The following is a 17,156-nucleotide window of genomic DNA, read 5'->3' as shown; positions in this document are numbered from 1 at the left end:
AGCAGCCTAACCTTTGCATTGTACAATGGAATAATCACTACCTTATCTCTGTTAGCAAAGTTCCTGTATATCATTAACAAAACCCAGTGAGCTGTCCTGGCAGCCTGTTTGCATTCCTTAGAGAACTTCATATCTGGCTGCACAATTACCCCCCAAGTCTTTCATTTTCCACTATGCTGAGTGTAGTACTATACAGTTGGTAAGTTAATCTGGTATTATTACTATCCATATGTTGTTCCTTGCATATATTAATTTTAAACTTCATCTGCCATTTCTCAGCTCGTCGGCCTAATTTTTCTATATCTTGTTGCAGTAGCTTATCATCAATACTGTAACTAACCAACTTGTCAACTGTTGTATCATTTGCAAAGCCTGATATACCTTCATCAGTATTATTAATAACTATTGATATATCAATATTTATTAATGATATAAATAAATAGATATGTTATTAATGTATATCATTGTCATTAATAAATATAATTTATGGTGAAGTTCATAAGGATTCTATAGCTTCTGTTTTTAGATATGCCAAAAAATTTACAACTTGAACAGTACCAAACTGTAAAATATTTGCTGCTGTGGACAGACAACTTGTAGAAACAGGTACATTGAAACCTTTACATGTAAATACTAGCAGATGGCAATTTTGACTGATAGCAGATGTTGCAGAGCAAATACTTTATGCTGTACAGGTATCTCCTACTATAAGTATCAAAGGTTTCAAGTGTTGTAAATTTCATCTACAGGGTTATGGTGGACATTACATGAACAGTAATGGTATCTATTTTAGAGTATACCTTACAAGAATTGTTGCCACAGGAAACATAGAAACACATGTCTGGGCTGAAGAAAGTCCCCATAAGATTGTTAGTACGAACCCCAGGGCTCACATCTGGTGAGTATGGGCTTGACACACCCAGGGTCCTGAGCTGGATATCATCATTTTTCTTTTTCTTGGTAATTCCTTTCTACTTCTCTCTCTCTCTCTCTCTCTCTCTCTCTCTCTCTCTCTCTCTCTCTCTCTCTCTCTCTCTCTCTCTCTCTCTCTCTCTCTCTCAGGGTAATTCAAAAATTTTTTTTTTTGGCTGGTGCAGAATAAGCCTCAGGCTTCCTTTCACCATATGGCAAATAATAATAATCTCTTTATTTATTTATATATATTTTTTTTATTACCAGCAAGGCTTCAGCAGTGATATACCTACATTTTCTGTGGAAGATTTTGTAGGAACTGTTGGAAGGCATGCCCTGCCCTGCCCCTTGTAAATCAGCAGAGGATGTGATTTATGCAAAAGCACCAATCCTCTTTTCCCGTGTTGTTTCTGACTTTTTAAATTTTGGAAGAAACTGAAGCCAATAAGAATAGTCTTGAAACAATAAGGCTTGCCAGGATATTGTGGATTTATTACTCTGAATGCTACATTGAACAAATGGGGGAGCAGGTGACCTCGAATAATGCTTTAGATGTTTTCCTTTTTAGAGGTTTATTTCAGTTTCTTTTTGTGATTTGCAATTTGATAATGTTCAGTACCTTAGAAAGACACTTTTGAGACATGTTTATAGGAACTTTTTTTTCTTATTTTTAACTATACAATATGTTCTTGCATTTGTTCCATGCAATTTTGAAACACCCAGTATAAATTTTTCAAGGTCATTACAAGTATATTTGAAATATTGTGTCCATTTATGTAAAAATTTTCTTAATCATTTTGTAAGTGCTTCCATCTCATGTTCTCCAGTTAATTGTAGACAGTTTATAATAGCTGGAAGCACAAAAATAGCTTTTAAAATTGGAAGAGGAGATCTATTTTCTGGAATTCAGATTCAACAGTTGATGAATTTGAATCAAGTGATACAATGAATAGGTGTAGAAGATAGTATTATATCAAAAAATAATTAAGATGAGTTTTTAACCAATTGTTTTAAATTTTTTTTGCAGTTTAAAAAAAAAATGTGATTTTATTTTTGACAGTAATTTCAACTAATGTTGGGCAACTAGGTCAAAATAAGAACAAATTAATATTTAAAAAATTATTTACAAAGTTTTCATTTTTACAAATTTTCAAAATTTCATGGAGAAATTAACTCCACAGAGCTGATTACTAGTGGAAAACTAATTACTCGGTGTCCACACATTTTCATGGAACTTACTCCTGAAAGGGCTAAAGTAGATTATTTTTTCATTAAAAATTTCATGCCTACCAACTCTTCCGAATTGGTTGGAAGTTTTCTGATATTTGGGTGTGTTAGTACATGTGACAAATGAGAAAAACAAGTGTTCACTCAAATCAACTTTCTGCTAGACTGATACATAACAGCAAGTTAAATCTTGGTTAAATCATGCTCTATAGATGTTATTGTAAGCAATGACATCTTTAGAGTATATGCACAATCTTTTTGGCTTACAATCAACAACCCTGCTCATAATCTTTTAGCTACTGCTGTACATTCAAGAATTATAAGATCATTCACTAAGCTTTTCGGTCAAATTGATCAAACGTTGTATGTTTTTTTTTTATACGATGTTAAATAGGAGATAACATTACTCATTGGATAATACTGCAGGTGTTGTTTTCATTGTTTATAGGCTCTTTGTAAAGATAAACTCTTTCCTGGAATATATTTTTTTGCTAAGGGATATGGAATAAACAATGAACCCCGCAGAGGTTATCTGCTTGCTTTTGTTATTGCTCTTGGCTGTTGTGCAATAGGTATGTAAGTTCTTCAAATTTATTTATTTATATAATTTTATATTTAACTTCACATTTTTGAAGAATCTGAATATTATTCTACATTCATTCAATTATAAATAAGTATCCACAATTTTTAAATATTGAATGAATAGACAATGGATAATGCCTTTATAATATAAAAAAAAAAAAAAAAAAAAAAAGTGCATCATCCATAATACAGGGTGTCCCAAAAGTCACTACATATTTTGATAAACAGTGTGATTTTCAAATAAATTTCATTACAAGTATATTTATTGTTTTTTACATAAAACATAAGTATTTGTAATAAATGTGTTAGAGATGTTATTATAATATTTATTAATTTTTTAATGTTTTCTTTTCAGACCCATAATTCATGATGAATGTTCAAGAGGGAATTTTTGTTGTAACATCCACATCAAAGGAGGGATGTTTGGTGAAATTAAGGAAAGGTTTTCAAGGAGATTTCATAGTGTGGTCCATTAAGCTCGATAAGTTCTGCACACATTGCTTCTCAACACAGAAAATCTTCTTCATGCAGGTCATGCAACAGTTGGATGTGGTAGGGCTTTTTGATTAGTGTCGAATGCAAAATTCTGTGAACTGATGCCTTGGGCACATTCAGTCTTCAAGAACCCTCCTTAACTGATAATTTTGGGTCCTCTTTGAACATTTCTCGAATTGATTCAAATTTCATTCTTGGGTGTCCACACCTTTCCTTGTCACACAAAGACACAGTTCTTTTAAAGTTATTCTCCAGTGCCCAAATTGCATTGTCTGTAGGACTGGGACTATGAAATCTCCTTAAATCTTTCCCTAATTTCACAAAACATCATTCTTTTGATGTGGATGTTACAACAAAAAATCCCTCTTGAACATTCATCATGAATTATGGGTCTGAAAAAGAAAACATTAAAAAATTAATAAAAATTATAATAACATCTCTAACACATTTATTGTTTTATGTAAAAAACAATAAATATACTTGTCGTAATGAAATTTATTTGAAAATCACACTGTTTCACCAAAATGCGCAGTGACTTTTGGGACACCCTGTATAAAATATATTATAAAGTGTATACTGTACTTGAATAATTTATTTTACAATTTCTCCCAAGAATTCTACTCTGCTTTTTAACAGTAATTTTGTATGAGGTGTTAATATCAGATCATTGTTTAGATATATCCTCATGCTGCAACTTTTTTTAAAACTGCCAATTCCTAAATGATTCATTTTCCTCAAATTGTATGAGGAGACCTCCACAACTCTTGGACCATATTTGGTTTATTGAATTACAACTATGAAATCCTATCTTGTTATTTAGAATGGAATCATTTGATTTGAATAATGAAAAATAAATATATAAATATCTTTTTGTTGCAAGTACCAGATACAATAAGAAGTGTCTATTCTTAGTAACTGTTTCCCAGGCTGATAGGAGAGCTTATGTAGAAGGATTCCTGTGTACAGTATAGTATATTATAACATTTTTTTATATAATGTAGCAAGTTTGTGCACTGCACCTGAGCTCCTGGAATGCTAATAGCTTCTTCGTGATATTTTGGATTTTTGTAAAAATAAACACTTTGTAAATAAAAATGCTTTGAAATATTAATTTGCTCTTATTTTGACTTTATTGCCCAACATTAGAGAATTTATTGTCAAAAATCAAATCAGAATTAAAAAAAAAAAAAAAATAGCAAAATTCATTGTTTTTTTATTTTTTGATGCAGTAATACCTTCTGCTCTATTTATGTATCACTTTATTCATTTTCATCATCTTGTAGATCAGAATTCTGGAGAATTGATTCAATTTTGTGTGTTTTTTGTTTTTTAGTACAAATCAGACGACTAATTTTCGGCCCTGTTTTCGTACTGCCACCTATTATGATATTACAATGACAGTTTGAAGATTTCTAGACAGTTTGTGTACATGTCTGTTTATATATACATAAACAGACATTATTTGAAATGTAGTAGAATGTATGTATGTACCACAAGGAGCCCACACACGTTATATTTATATATATATATGCATACTTCACAGAGCCAGCACATGAAAACAAGAACAGCATTCTAGAAAAGAACATTACATAAAATTAAAGCATACACAATGCAATAAAAGACCACTTAAACCAATTATTACCATTATTTTTACAGCCATTTCTTTTAAACACTTTTTTTATTCGTTTGAAATAAATAGTGCAATACTAATTATTAAATGGAAAGAATTAAAGTTATTAGTGACAGCTTTAGGAATACTTTATCTAGTTTTCTTATTCTGTCTCATAAACATATTTTTGGCTTTGATCTGATTACTTTGTTGGGATATTGCCATAAAAAGAGTTGTACCCTTGAAATATAAGAAAGATTGGCTCGCTATGATGCCCATCATAACCTCAAAAGATATCATTCATGCTGCATGATGGAAGAAATGGGGGAGGGGATTGCCAGAGGTTTGCTCTGAGACTAAACATGGGATTTATCACTTCACACCTCCAGTATGCAAAGTGATGGTATTGCACTGGTTGATGAGAGTTAATTGCCAGGTAACATAGAGGGGTGGCATTCTTCTTTGTAGTGTAGATGCCACACCTTTGAACACTGAATACATTGGCTCGCACTTGCGTGGTCACCTCCAGTATACTAGGTGTCATATTTCAGGATTTGCACATGGGGATTATACCCAGGGTTACTAACAGTCTCAACATCATGAAGGTACAAATAGAGGATTTGGTTGTCACAGAATAGCTGGACTTCACCAAAATTTGGTCCACTTGACTCAAGTGTGTCATGTGAATATCAGTTCCATCAGCCTTTTAAGCTCCCAGTTTGTCATACCTGAGAGAATGTCTGAGACAGCCTGAAGGTATTAATGTTTGTTAAATAAAAAAAAATAATAATAATTAAAACAAGAACCTTTTTATATGAATAATTAATAATAATTGAAATAGGAAAGCATTTTATAATAATAATTCAAACATGGCAGTAATGGCATCTAACTTAATTTAGCAGTAGGGTGAGCCATGTAATATATAAAATCATGAGGCCTGCAGTTATGCACACAAAGCTGAGAATAAAAATAGTAAAATGGTGCCATCTCATCTGTTAGCACATTTTATGTAATTATTCTGTGTAAACAATAACTTGTGACTGCCAAAACTGCTCAAGTTTGACTATGTATATATTTAGGAAGTTAAAGAGTAATAGCCATTAATCCTGCACCATCAAGTAATGAACAATAGATATATCTCTAATGGGCTTATTGGACATGGTTCTACCATTGCTGGGTAATAGAAGAGAAGAGTAAATAATTAAACTTTTAAGGTCACTTTTAAATTAAACTTTTAAATAATTAAACTTTTAAACTCACCTTTTTACACATTGAGGGGGCACAAATTCAAGTTGAGGAAGAATGGTTGCTGCATAGATGTGTGGAAGTTTGCTTTCAGTCAGCGGGTGGTTGATTGTCACAACAGGCTTCCATCTCTTGTTGTGAAAGTGATGGTTTGAATAAATTCAAAGAGGAACTAGACAAATACTTAGAGGATATGGATGGGTGAAGTGTGTAGTGTGTTTTTTTTTTTTTTTCCCTCTTTTCATTTTTTGGTGGATGCTTGAAATAAGTTTGCTTTTTTGCATCATTTTCCACTACTACTAATTAAATAATAATATATAAAATCATTCTTTTAACTTCTCTTTGTGTACCTCACAAGGTAACATTGACTCACCTTTTTAGTAATACTTCTTACTTCTCTTTAATACTTTCTAACCCTAACAAAATTGAAATATAAAACATTTTTTGGATCTTCTATGATTTAATAAAATAAACAAATAGCATATCTGCTTCATAGCATAATATGCAGTAAAGATTTTTTATGTTAAAAACATTTTTACCGCCGTTATTTAGAAAAAAGCATCACATTACCTAGAAATCGTCACAAAACCAGATGCACGTGCGCTGTACTTGTTGTGTGCAGTGATGCAACAAATAAAATGCATGTGCCCAAGAAAACTCAATTTTCTTAGGCATACAAGTACAATTGAGCAGTGACGTGCTACATTATACGGTTATATCAGCATAATGTTACCCCAGGGGCTCACATCTGGTGAGTATGGGCTTGGCAAACCCAGGGTCCTGAGCTGGATATCATCATTCTTCTTTCTTGGTTTCTTGGTGATTCCCTTCAATTTCTGTCTCTCTCTCTCTCTCTCTCTCTCTCTCTCTCTCTCTCTCTCTCAGGGTAACACGGGATTTTTTTTTTTTTTTTTTTTTTTTTTTGGCTGGTGCAGCATAAGCCTCAAGTTTCCTTGCACCTTATGGCTAATAATAATAATGATTAAGATGCGAGTGAGTGTGCCAAAATCTACAGCCCAGCGTTCGAAGGAATATTGTGAAAGAAAGAAGATGAAGTTGGTCAGAAATATAAATCCTGATGAAATTCAACAAGTGTTTCGTTATACCTGGGAATTCTCAAACTGCACCCAAAAAAACTCGAGCTGAAATAATGAAGGAACGGAAGAAAAGGAAATTAGAAATTCAAACTATTCTGAATCATAATTAAATTCAACCACAGAGTTCTACTATGCCTGATACTTGTCAACCACAGAGTTCTACTATGTCTGATATTTATCAGGAATTTAAAACTCCAGCAGAACAAATGAAGGAATATTGTGCATGAAAAAAAGTGAAATTAGAAATGGCTAATAATGAGATTCCTGATTACATCCCTGTAGTGTCTACACGCGCTGACAGTGAGTTTGAAAAACTAGTGTACAAAGTCCCATTTGGATTTAGTTGTAATGTTTGTGATTGTTTATGGGTTCAATTAGATTTGAAACCATTTTCAACAACTTCATATGAATTACTTCAAAATGAATTTCATTTACAAGAAGTGAGTACTTTCATGTCATACTTCATTAAAAGAGGGATGGATACCAACTATGGCCATATATCCAACATATCCTGTACATATACTCACTTGCCTCCAATGGATATTGTAACTGAGCGTTTGATATCACCACAATTACTCTTTATGTAAATTCGTCGTTTGCCAGAGTTTAATGCACCTCTGGCATTCCCCACTCTGAATTACTACTCATTTATAATTAGATTGCGCTAACTGAAAAGCCCAAAAACTGTGAACTGCAAATTGTTTTTGTTGTTTTATGGTAGTACACTCCAGAAAAATGCTCCTCACACTATCATGCCACAGGAAATTTCTGTTTGAACAGAAAAATGTGATCTACTGAAAACATGAGACAGTCTACAATATCACATGTTATCTTGTGAATACAGCTAATGACAACAGTGTGTCTCTGATCAATACAACTACAGCAAATGGGAAATATAGCTCTCACATATTTGACGTTTAACTTTTTTTTTTAATCTTCGTAAACTTGTATATATTGCTGCGCTGGTTGCTTCATTCAGCTTGGTGTTGGGTTTTGTATTCACCTCGTATTACTTGCAGACGAAATCTCTCATGAGCTAGTGCAAAAATCGCAATATACTTGCATTGTTCCCTAATATATCAGTTGTGTTGGAGCAAATTCACTTTGCAAAAATGCATGTTATAGTAGAACTGACTGTACTGTATATAGGTAGCAGTAACCCAGAGAAGTGTACCAGCAATGTGGTACTATACTCAGGGTAGTGGAGGATGAAAAAGACCTGAGGGTAATTGTTCAGTCAGGTATGAAGTTTTCTTTTCAGTACAAACAGGCTGCCAGAGCAGGTCATGGAGTCTTGTCAGTGATATACAGGAATTTTGCCAAAGGGATAAGGAGGTGATTATCTTTGTATAAGGCAATGGTCAGGCCACACCTTGAGTCCTGCGTACTACATCCTTCCTCACTTTAGGAAGGATGTAGAATTTCTAGATAAAGTACAGGGGAGGGGAACAAAGGGATGCTCTTACCAAGATAGGCTTAAGTTCTGCAAATTGCAGCATCTGGAGATTAGGCACCTGGAAGGTGTATGTACTTGAATAGTTTGAGCAAGCTCATTGCTGATGGGATTCTTCCTCTTTATCAGATTACCAATCTGAGAGGCAGTGGCACATTAACCTATAGGCAAAAAAGACATCTGCCTAGGACCCCGATCACAAAAATCACTGTTTCAGAAACTCATTACTGTTTTTTTACTCATTTTTAAGTGATTTATATTGGAAAATGAACTTTCTATCTGCCAAGGCCAATGAATTTTACTTTAAGATTAATTTGAAAATTGCTTTTTTTTTTTTTTTTTTTTTTTTTCAAAAATGGTTTTACCAATTTTGATGAAATTTTATATTTAGTTCTTATGTCATAATTTGTTTGTTTTGTTGTCACAATACAATGAAATTGAAAATGTTCTGCATTAGTTTTTTCTTTAGATGAGACCCCCCAAATTCCATTTTGCCTTGGGCCCCATGAAGGTATAACGTGCCACTGTTGAGGGGACATAAACTTAAATTGAGGAAAGTCAGTTGTAGAATAGATGTGCAGATATTTGCATTTAGCCAGCAGGTAGTTGATTGCTGGAACAAACTTACATTTGTTGTTGTGAAAGTAACTTAAATAAATTCAAGAAAGAACTGGGAAAACTTTTGGAAAGAATGGATGGGTGAAATGGGAAGTTTTTTTTTTTTTTTTTTTTTTTGTTGCTGATGCTGTATAAGCTTGCTTTCTTGCATCATATGCCTCTGCTAATGCTATTTCCTTGCAGATTTTAATGTGAAATAAAATACCTTTCTCAGATTTATGATAATATAAGAAACAAATAGCTTTTAATTCAATACTTATATATTTAGTAAAATGATAACTAAAAACTTTTTCATAAGAAAGCATCCAGTATAATATGCTTAGTGCTTAAAGTGAGAACTTTTTCTCGCATCCACCATAATGCCTGTTCATTTTTTCCAGTCAGCACATTGCTACAAACTAATATCAATGCTTAAGCTAAAAAATACGGTATATCAATACTTCTGTGATGCACATGAACAAAAAATTGTCAAATTTCTTTTCCAATTTTAATGAAATTTGGATTGGTTTGGTTTGGAAATTTATTTCAAAAGAGCTAAATATAAAATCTCATCAAAATCCAGTCACTGAGAGTAGTGTTTTTCAAGTAGACGCCTGGAAGGACAGAAATGGCAAAGATAATAGCACACATTTGCAAACACACCTAAAACAACCTCCCTGCCACATGACAGCTTCATATGATTAGTATGATCAACTCGCATCCAGGTTAACCCACTTTTTTCTCATATTTAGTCCAAGTTTTGGCATTGAGTGCATGCACTGATTTTTATCCAGTTGTTTTTTTTTTTTTTTATTTATTCTTAATTTGTATTTTGTTGTTTATATTATTAATGAATTTTAACTCTTAACAGTTCCAATTGGCTAATAATTCTTGCTGAAAGTATGACTATTTTTAAATGAGTATTTAACACGTAGTACATAAATAGCATGTATTATATAATTGTATTTACAAAGATTTATAAAATCTTAATAAGAATTATATTCATAAAAAAAAAGTCCTGTAGTCTGATTCACCTGGTACATAAGGTACTTGGAAGGGCAGTATGACAACCTTATGAAACGTTTCTGTGAAATATCAACCAGTAGTTTAAAGTGTCAACAGGAGTTGATCTGTATGCTCAATGCTTGTTTTGGGAATGTATGCAATGGTACCATGTACTGGCACCGTTATTAACAGTGACATGCAACATTTGGATGCAATGCACTTCAAAATTTGTAATATTTCGTAAATTTTTTTCAACTTTTCCCTACTGTTCAAATAAGCTTAAAATTATTTAACTAAATTTGCATTTTTTTACTGTCTGTTGTTAAGATATTTTCTATATAAAACTATATGACCATTTTTATAATTCTAAATTACTCAGTCAGGCCTCTGTTTAATGAAGTCCTTTTATAGCGGATTATTTTGAATTCCCCTTGGAGGTTACATTTAAAATAGTTTCCGTTGATCGAAGAAAATTTTCATATAGCGAACAGATTAGGAGAGAATTAACTCGGTTCGCATTTCTGGCCTTCAGGCAATTTAGGCAATTAGTCCTGCTGTGTGAATTAAGAGAACTAAAGCATTCTGCAACTTAGTGGTACCTGGTAAAACCTTTCCGACCACCCCCACATACGGAGGAGTTGCACTAGTCAAAAGTGAGCAGATCAAGGTGTATTTCCAATGGGCTCTGGCCCATCTTCTACTATTACAGTGGTGTCCAACCTTTTCCCGTACAGGGGCCATATTCAAAAAAATTAAAAGTTAAGATTTCTTTAGTGTGTTACATTTTCCATATCTCGTATGTAAAAGTAAAATTGAAAATATTCGAAACTTTTATTAAGTACAATACACAATTACATTTACTGAACAAAGCATTTAATGAGAATTTTTTTGATAATTAACAAAATTTAAAATGCTGTTTTAGTTCACTTTCCTCATGGGCCATAGATTGGGTACCTTTGTGAATCAACTGTAAACTCCCCGTTCAAGAATTAGAAAAGTGATTTTCTTTTACCTCGACAAATAATCATCTGTTGTTTGGCAGAAGTGCGTTATCCACATTTTTCCGTAAATTTTTCCTATCTCTGTTTACATGGTCACAGTACCTGAATATCTGAATGACACGACATTTTGGACAGTTTCAAAAAAAAAAGAAAAGAAAAGAAAAAATTCAAATTTAAGAACTAGTGACAATACTGATGACAAGAAACAGAAAATGAGGACAACGAAGGTATTAATCCTTCTAAACATGAATTGTTGGCATTTGGTGAAAGTGAAATTAGAAAATTGTCAATTGGGTTATGGTTAAATGAAAGAGGTGGATTTCGGGGATACCTAATTGATAAGAAGGTTTCAGAAGAATTGAAGAATTTAATCAACACTCTGAGTATGATACCAATTTCATCGAGTGAATATGAACGAGGATTTTCACAAACGAATCTGATCGCCGGCCTAACCAGCGCTTCGTTGATGACAAAAACAGTTTCTTAAAATTGTAGGCCCACCACTGACCCGCGATCCATCAAAATATATCGATTCGTGGGTGCTTCGGAAATGTCATTCAGCAACTGACACACAAAGAGGAAGAAAAGAAGTCAGCATAGGACAGGGGTTGGCAACCTGTGGCTCGCGAGCTGCATGCAGCTCTTTTAACACGTAACTGCGATTCTTTAACTTTACATCTCACATGAAGCACAATTTGAAATGGAGTTAAAGGACTTAAAAATCAAGGACATGTGGAGGCAAGACTAAAATGCCTTAAAACTGAAATTGAGGATTTGGATTTGGAGAGGCAAAAGGCTGCCATTGCAATTCTGCACAAATGGACCGCAAAAGATGAGTTTAAAATGCAAACTGAATTGTGTTCAATGCGTGGTGTAGCTTACCGGACTCATATATAAATTGAAAAATATTTGCGTTTGGACTTATCTCAGTTTTTGGTTCGATGTATTTCTGCGAGTAAATATTTTTGAACATGAACTATATTAAAAATAAATCAAGAAACCGTCGTGTGAACAATGTGAGCATGTTTAATTACAACATACCCGCATGATGTTGAGAGACACTTGCTCAAGAAGTTCATTAGCAAAAGTCACATTAATTTGTACCTAATTGGATGTTTGTTACATTTTTCAGTATTAATAAATAATATTTCAAAATATATTATTTTTAATAAACACCTTCCCACTCTATTCTATTTCTTAAAAAAACTCTCGCCCCCCCCCTCCTCCTCCCAGCTTGAGCTGAGGTGCGGCTCTTCGGATTCTCTCTTTTTTTTTAATTAGATCAAAAATGGCTCTTCACTCAAAAAAGGTTGCCGACCCCTGGCTTAGGATGTCGAATGAGAACTTAATAAAAATTTGGAATATTCTACAAAAACTTTATTATGAAATTATTTTTACTTATATTATTATTTTTTGCTTATTTTGCTCACATTTTACTTATTTTTTTATATACTTGAATAATAAATTTATGCTTAATAAACTGTGTTAATCTGTTGCTCTTATTCTAAAAACATTACTACTAAAGTGACAGCATCAGGAAAAAAAAAAAATTTTAGAATACTTTTCATATCCTTTTAATTTAAAATTTTTCCTGATGGCAAAGAATGAGTACCGGCACCTATTTTCTTACAAAAAAAAAAACCACTGAGTATGCTACATATGGAGCATGTTTATTGTATTATTTTCTATGAGAAAATTTTTTTCTGAAATAAGCATTTTTTTTTTTGCTTTTTTACAGTGATTTCCAGGCATTAATTGTATAATTTTTTTACTTTACTCTCTAAGGTTTGTCTCATTAGTTTGTGTGCACCAGTCGTATTAGTTTGTTTCTTCTGTTTTATGGAAACTAGAGAAAGAATGATCGTACCTGTGTTAGACTTTTAAAATCTGCACCTCCTGAATATATATATACACATTATATATATATATATATATATATATATATATATATATATATATATATATATATAATCTTCAAAACCACCATTTGCTGGCTTTGCTCCTATTTTTTTATTATAGAATACACTAAAAAAATCATTTATGTCAAGTGGTGATCTACTATGTGGGTTTCATTTTAGTGTTCTGTGTTAGCTACATTTTAATGATTTGTATACTTATATGGATTTCCTGAAATGTTTTCAATTAATTCACCAAAGTTTGCACTTCAAGGAGATATTAGGAACATGCATCTTACCGGAGTATTGTTATCTCCAGTAATATTTGGAGAAACAATTTTATTTCAGAATAGGTTTCTAAACCTCCTCCAGAATTAAAAAAAAAAACTTTTCCATTTCATATGTGGAGAGATTCAGAAGCAGTTTATAACTCTTTGTATGGATGATATTTCTTCTACAGATGCAAAACAGAATCAGCTAGCCAGTGTTTTATTATTATTAGTTATATGGTACAAAGAAGCCTGAAGCTTATGGAGAGAGAGAGAGAGAGTGCGAGTGTGTAAAAGGGAATCACCAAGAAAGAGAAGAATGATGATATCCAGCTCAGTCAGGACCCTGGGTTTACCAAGCCCATACTCACCAGTTATGAGCCCCTGGGGTTAGACAAAAAAAAAGTTCTGATATTCTCTCCAAAATGACTGAAAACATGCTCACCATCTGCACATGATGAACATAATTTCAGTCTTTTCAAAAAAAAAAAAATAACAAAATGCAGTTAGAATCATTTGTGTCAAATAAAATGTTATTTATTTTGGTTTTAAAATGCAAAAATATTGCGTTGTTAATATTGTGAAAGTGATTCTTGCATTGCATCTATTGGCATGAGCAGCAGCCAGCAAAGCAAGGTACCGGGGATTTCAAGGGCTGCTGGGAGTCATCATGGAATAAGTAAATACATGGGTTGTGTTAGGCTAACTAAGAGTAAGAATAGGTGTCTGTATAGTTGCATGTACACCAATGCTAGGAGTATAATAAATAAATTTGATGAATTTAAAGTGCTGGTCAAGGATATTGTTGGGATATCAGAGACGTAGTGCCACACGAATATGAGCAGTGCATAATTGGAATTTGGAGAGTACAAAATGTACATTGGGGATAGCTAGGACAGGAAGGGAGGAGGGGGTTATGCTGTTAGTTAAGAAACACATGAAATCTAAGGAAGTGCATCCAATTGGACAATGCAATTCAATGTAGTGTGTGTTAGGCCTAATGAATCTGATGAGTATAATGAGCAATTGTACAGAGAAATAGTCAGCCAGTAAATCAGATTGTGTTATAATGGTTGATTTTAACTTCCCAGATATTGACTGGAACTTGTGAATTGGTCACTAGCAAGACTTTTGAGTCATCACATTTACTGGATGACTGTTTTCTTCAGCAACATCCGAGAGGCAACCAAGAAGTAATACTCTTGATCTGATTATCAGCAGTGATTGTTCGTGTGTTAAGAATCTGGATAAAGGAATCACTAGGTGGCAGTGATCACAGTGTACTGATGTGGGATTTACTTAAAGATGTAACTGCCATCAGGGGGTAAGGGTTTTTGCTATCGTAAGCTTCACTACAGTGGTCTCAAAGAGTTTAAATTGTATACAGTGGTATCAACTGATGATGTTATCAACAGTGAATTCTAAATGGGAGGCCTTCAGGGAATTAATCTTGGAGAGTACTTACTAGACTTTTCGTACCAACTAAGAAATACTGTTCAAGGTTTAGGCCTAAATGGATACCAGATGAATTAATGTTGCTTGTGGCAGAAAAGAAAAATACATTGGATGCATATAAATTATCAGGCGACACAGAAGCCTATGGCAGATATAAGCTAGTCTGTAATCAAGTCACAAAGGAGATTAGGCAAGTGAAGGCAGATTACAAGAAATCTTTGGCAAAGGATGCAAAGAAAAACAGCAAAGAGTTCTTTACTTTATGTAAACTCTAGAAGGAAACTGATGAATCAGATTGGTCCACTTAACATAGATGGTTTGACTATTGATGATCATGCTCGGGAAGCTGATAAACTGAATGAGTATTTTGCATCTACATTCACACATGAGGAGTTATTCAAGGAGGGGAATGCCAGAAGTTTATCAAACTCTAACAGGGAGCTACATGTGTTTGTAATAACTGAGAGCAAAGTGGAGGAGAAATTATTGAAGTTAAACATAAGGAAAGCACCTGGGGTGAATGGGATCTATCCAGTTATATTAAAGGTGGCAGCAAAGGAAAAAGGGAAATCCTTAGCTTATTTCTTTTTCTGGAAATAATTATGGAATTTTTATATTATGGAATTATAAAAGCTTCCTTGGACTCTAGTGAGGTCCCCATGGACTGGAGATGTGCAAATGTGTCCCCAATTCACCAAGGGAATCAAAGGGTGACACAAGTAATTACATACCTGTTAGTTTGACTACTGTTCCAGGGAAAATAACGGAGTCACTTTTTAACGAAGCAATGCAGGATCATCTAGACAAGACTGCAGTTATAATTCAGACACAGCATGGGTTTGTTAAGGGGAAGTCTTGTCTGACAAATTTCATTGGATACTATGATGTGGTAATTAAGGAATTGGACGCAAAGAATAATTTTGATATCATATACTTGGATTTTAGGATAGCTTTTGATACTGTGACACATGGAAGACTACTGAACAAATTGGAGCAGCATGGTATTAAGGGCAAGTTGCTACAATAGAAAAAGGATGGTTGAGTGGGAGAAGACAGAGAGTGGTTATCAATGGACACTGCTCTTCATGGATTAATGTTATTAGTGGAGTCCCCCAGGGTTTAGTGTTGGACCCATTGTTGTTTTCGGTATTTATCAATGATATTGATGAAGTTATATTAGGGTTAATGTCTAAGTTTGCAGACAGTACAAAGGTTGACAGGGTTGTTAAGGATACTAATGATAGTATGCTACTGCAACAAGATCTGGAAAAGTTGAGCAGATGGGCTGAGAGGTGGCAACTGAAGTTTAACATTGACAAATGTAAAGTACTACATATGGGAAACAGTAACCCCCAGAGCAACGTATGAACTCTGCGGTACTACACTGATAGTGGTGGAAAATGAAAAGGACCTGGGGGTAATTGTGCAGGCAGATATGAAGTTTTCTGAACAGTGCAAAAAGGCTGCAAGAGTAGCTCATGGTGTCTTGTCAGTGATATACAGGAATTTTGCTAGCAGGGATAAGGTGGTGATTGTCCCCTTGTATAAGGCAATGGTTAGGCCACACCTTGACTACTGTATACAGTCTGGAGACCTCATTTTAGCAAGGATGTAGAGCTGCTGGAATGAGTACAGAGAAGGGAAACGAGATTGGTGAGTGGAACAAAAGGGTTGGTGTTACCAAGAAAGGCTTAAGTCCTGCAGATTGCAGCTTCTGGAGACTAGGCACCTGCAAGGTGATCTAATTGAGATGTATAAGGCCTTGAATGGATTGAGCAAGCTCAATGCTAATGGGATTCTTCATCTTGCTTAGATTACTCTCCTGAGAGGGCATTAATTCAAATTGAGGAAAGATAATTGTAGAATAGATGTGTGGAAATTTGCCTTTAGCCAGCAGGTGGTTGATAGTTGGAACAAACTTCTATCTGTTGCAGTGGAAACTTAAATAAGTTCAAGGCAGAACTAGACAAACATTTGGAGTCAATGGATGGGTGAAATGGGAAGAGTGGTTTTTTTTTTTTTTTGTCTGATGCTATATAAGCTTGCTTTCTTGCATCATATGCCCTACTAATGCCATTGCTAAAATGACTTTAAGTTACTTTATTTTTTTAAGATGTCTCAAATCAAGGTGAAAAAACGTTTGTTTTTTTAATATTTTGTTTTACATGTTTATGTTGAATTTTATTTTATAAATACTTTAATAAAATATAATAAATAATGCTAATAAATATTTTAATAATACTTTGATTAATATATATATTTTTTCTTGTTAAAAGAGCTCATGATGCAAACATTTTAATAGGCTTGTATATAA

The 17,156-nt window shown here is 33.6% G+C and overlaps 1 protein-coding gene across 1 annotated transcript in view; it reads left to right on the top strand.

Moving 5' to 3' along the window:
- The window catches only part of LOC150089240 (solute carrier family 12 member 2-like), a 253,122-nt gene that overhangs the window by 89,206 nt on the left and 146,760 nt on the right, over window positions 1-17,156 (top strand). The window contains exon 10 of the mRNA XM_090389918.1: window positions 2,588-2,711. Within this exon, the coding sequence (XP_090246044.1) occupies window positions 2,588-2,711 (124 nt within the window). The remainder of the gene's footprint in view (window positions 1-2,587; window positions 2,712-17,156) is intronic.

The sequence above is a fragment of the Mastigoproctus giganteus genome, chromosome 2 (genome assembly GCF_048544385.1).
Source record: "Mastigoproctus giganteus isolate SK-2022 chromosome 2, ASM4854438v1, whole genome shotgun sequence".
Taxonomy (NCBI): Eukaryota; Metazoa; Arthropoda; class Arachnida; order Uropygi; family Thelyphonidae; genus Mastigoproctus; species Mastigoproctus giganteus.
The sequence above is the reverse complement of the archived record's forward strand: the minus strand, read 5'-3'. Positions and strand labels throughout refer to the sequence as shown.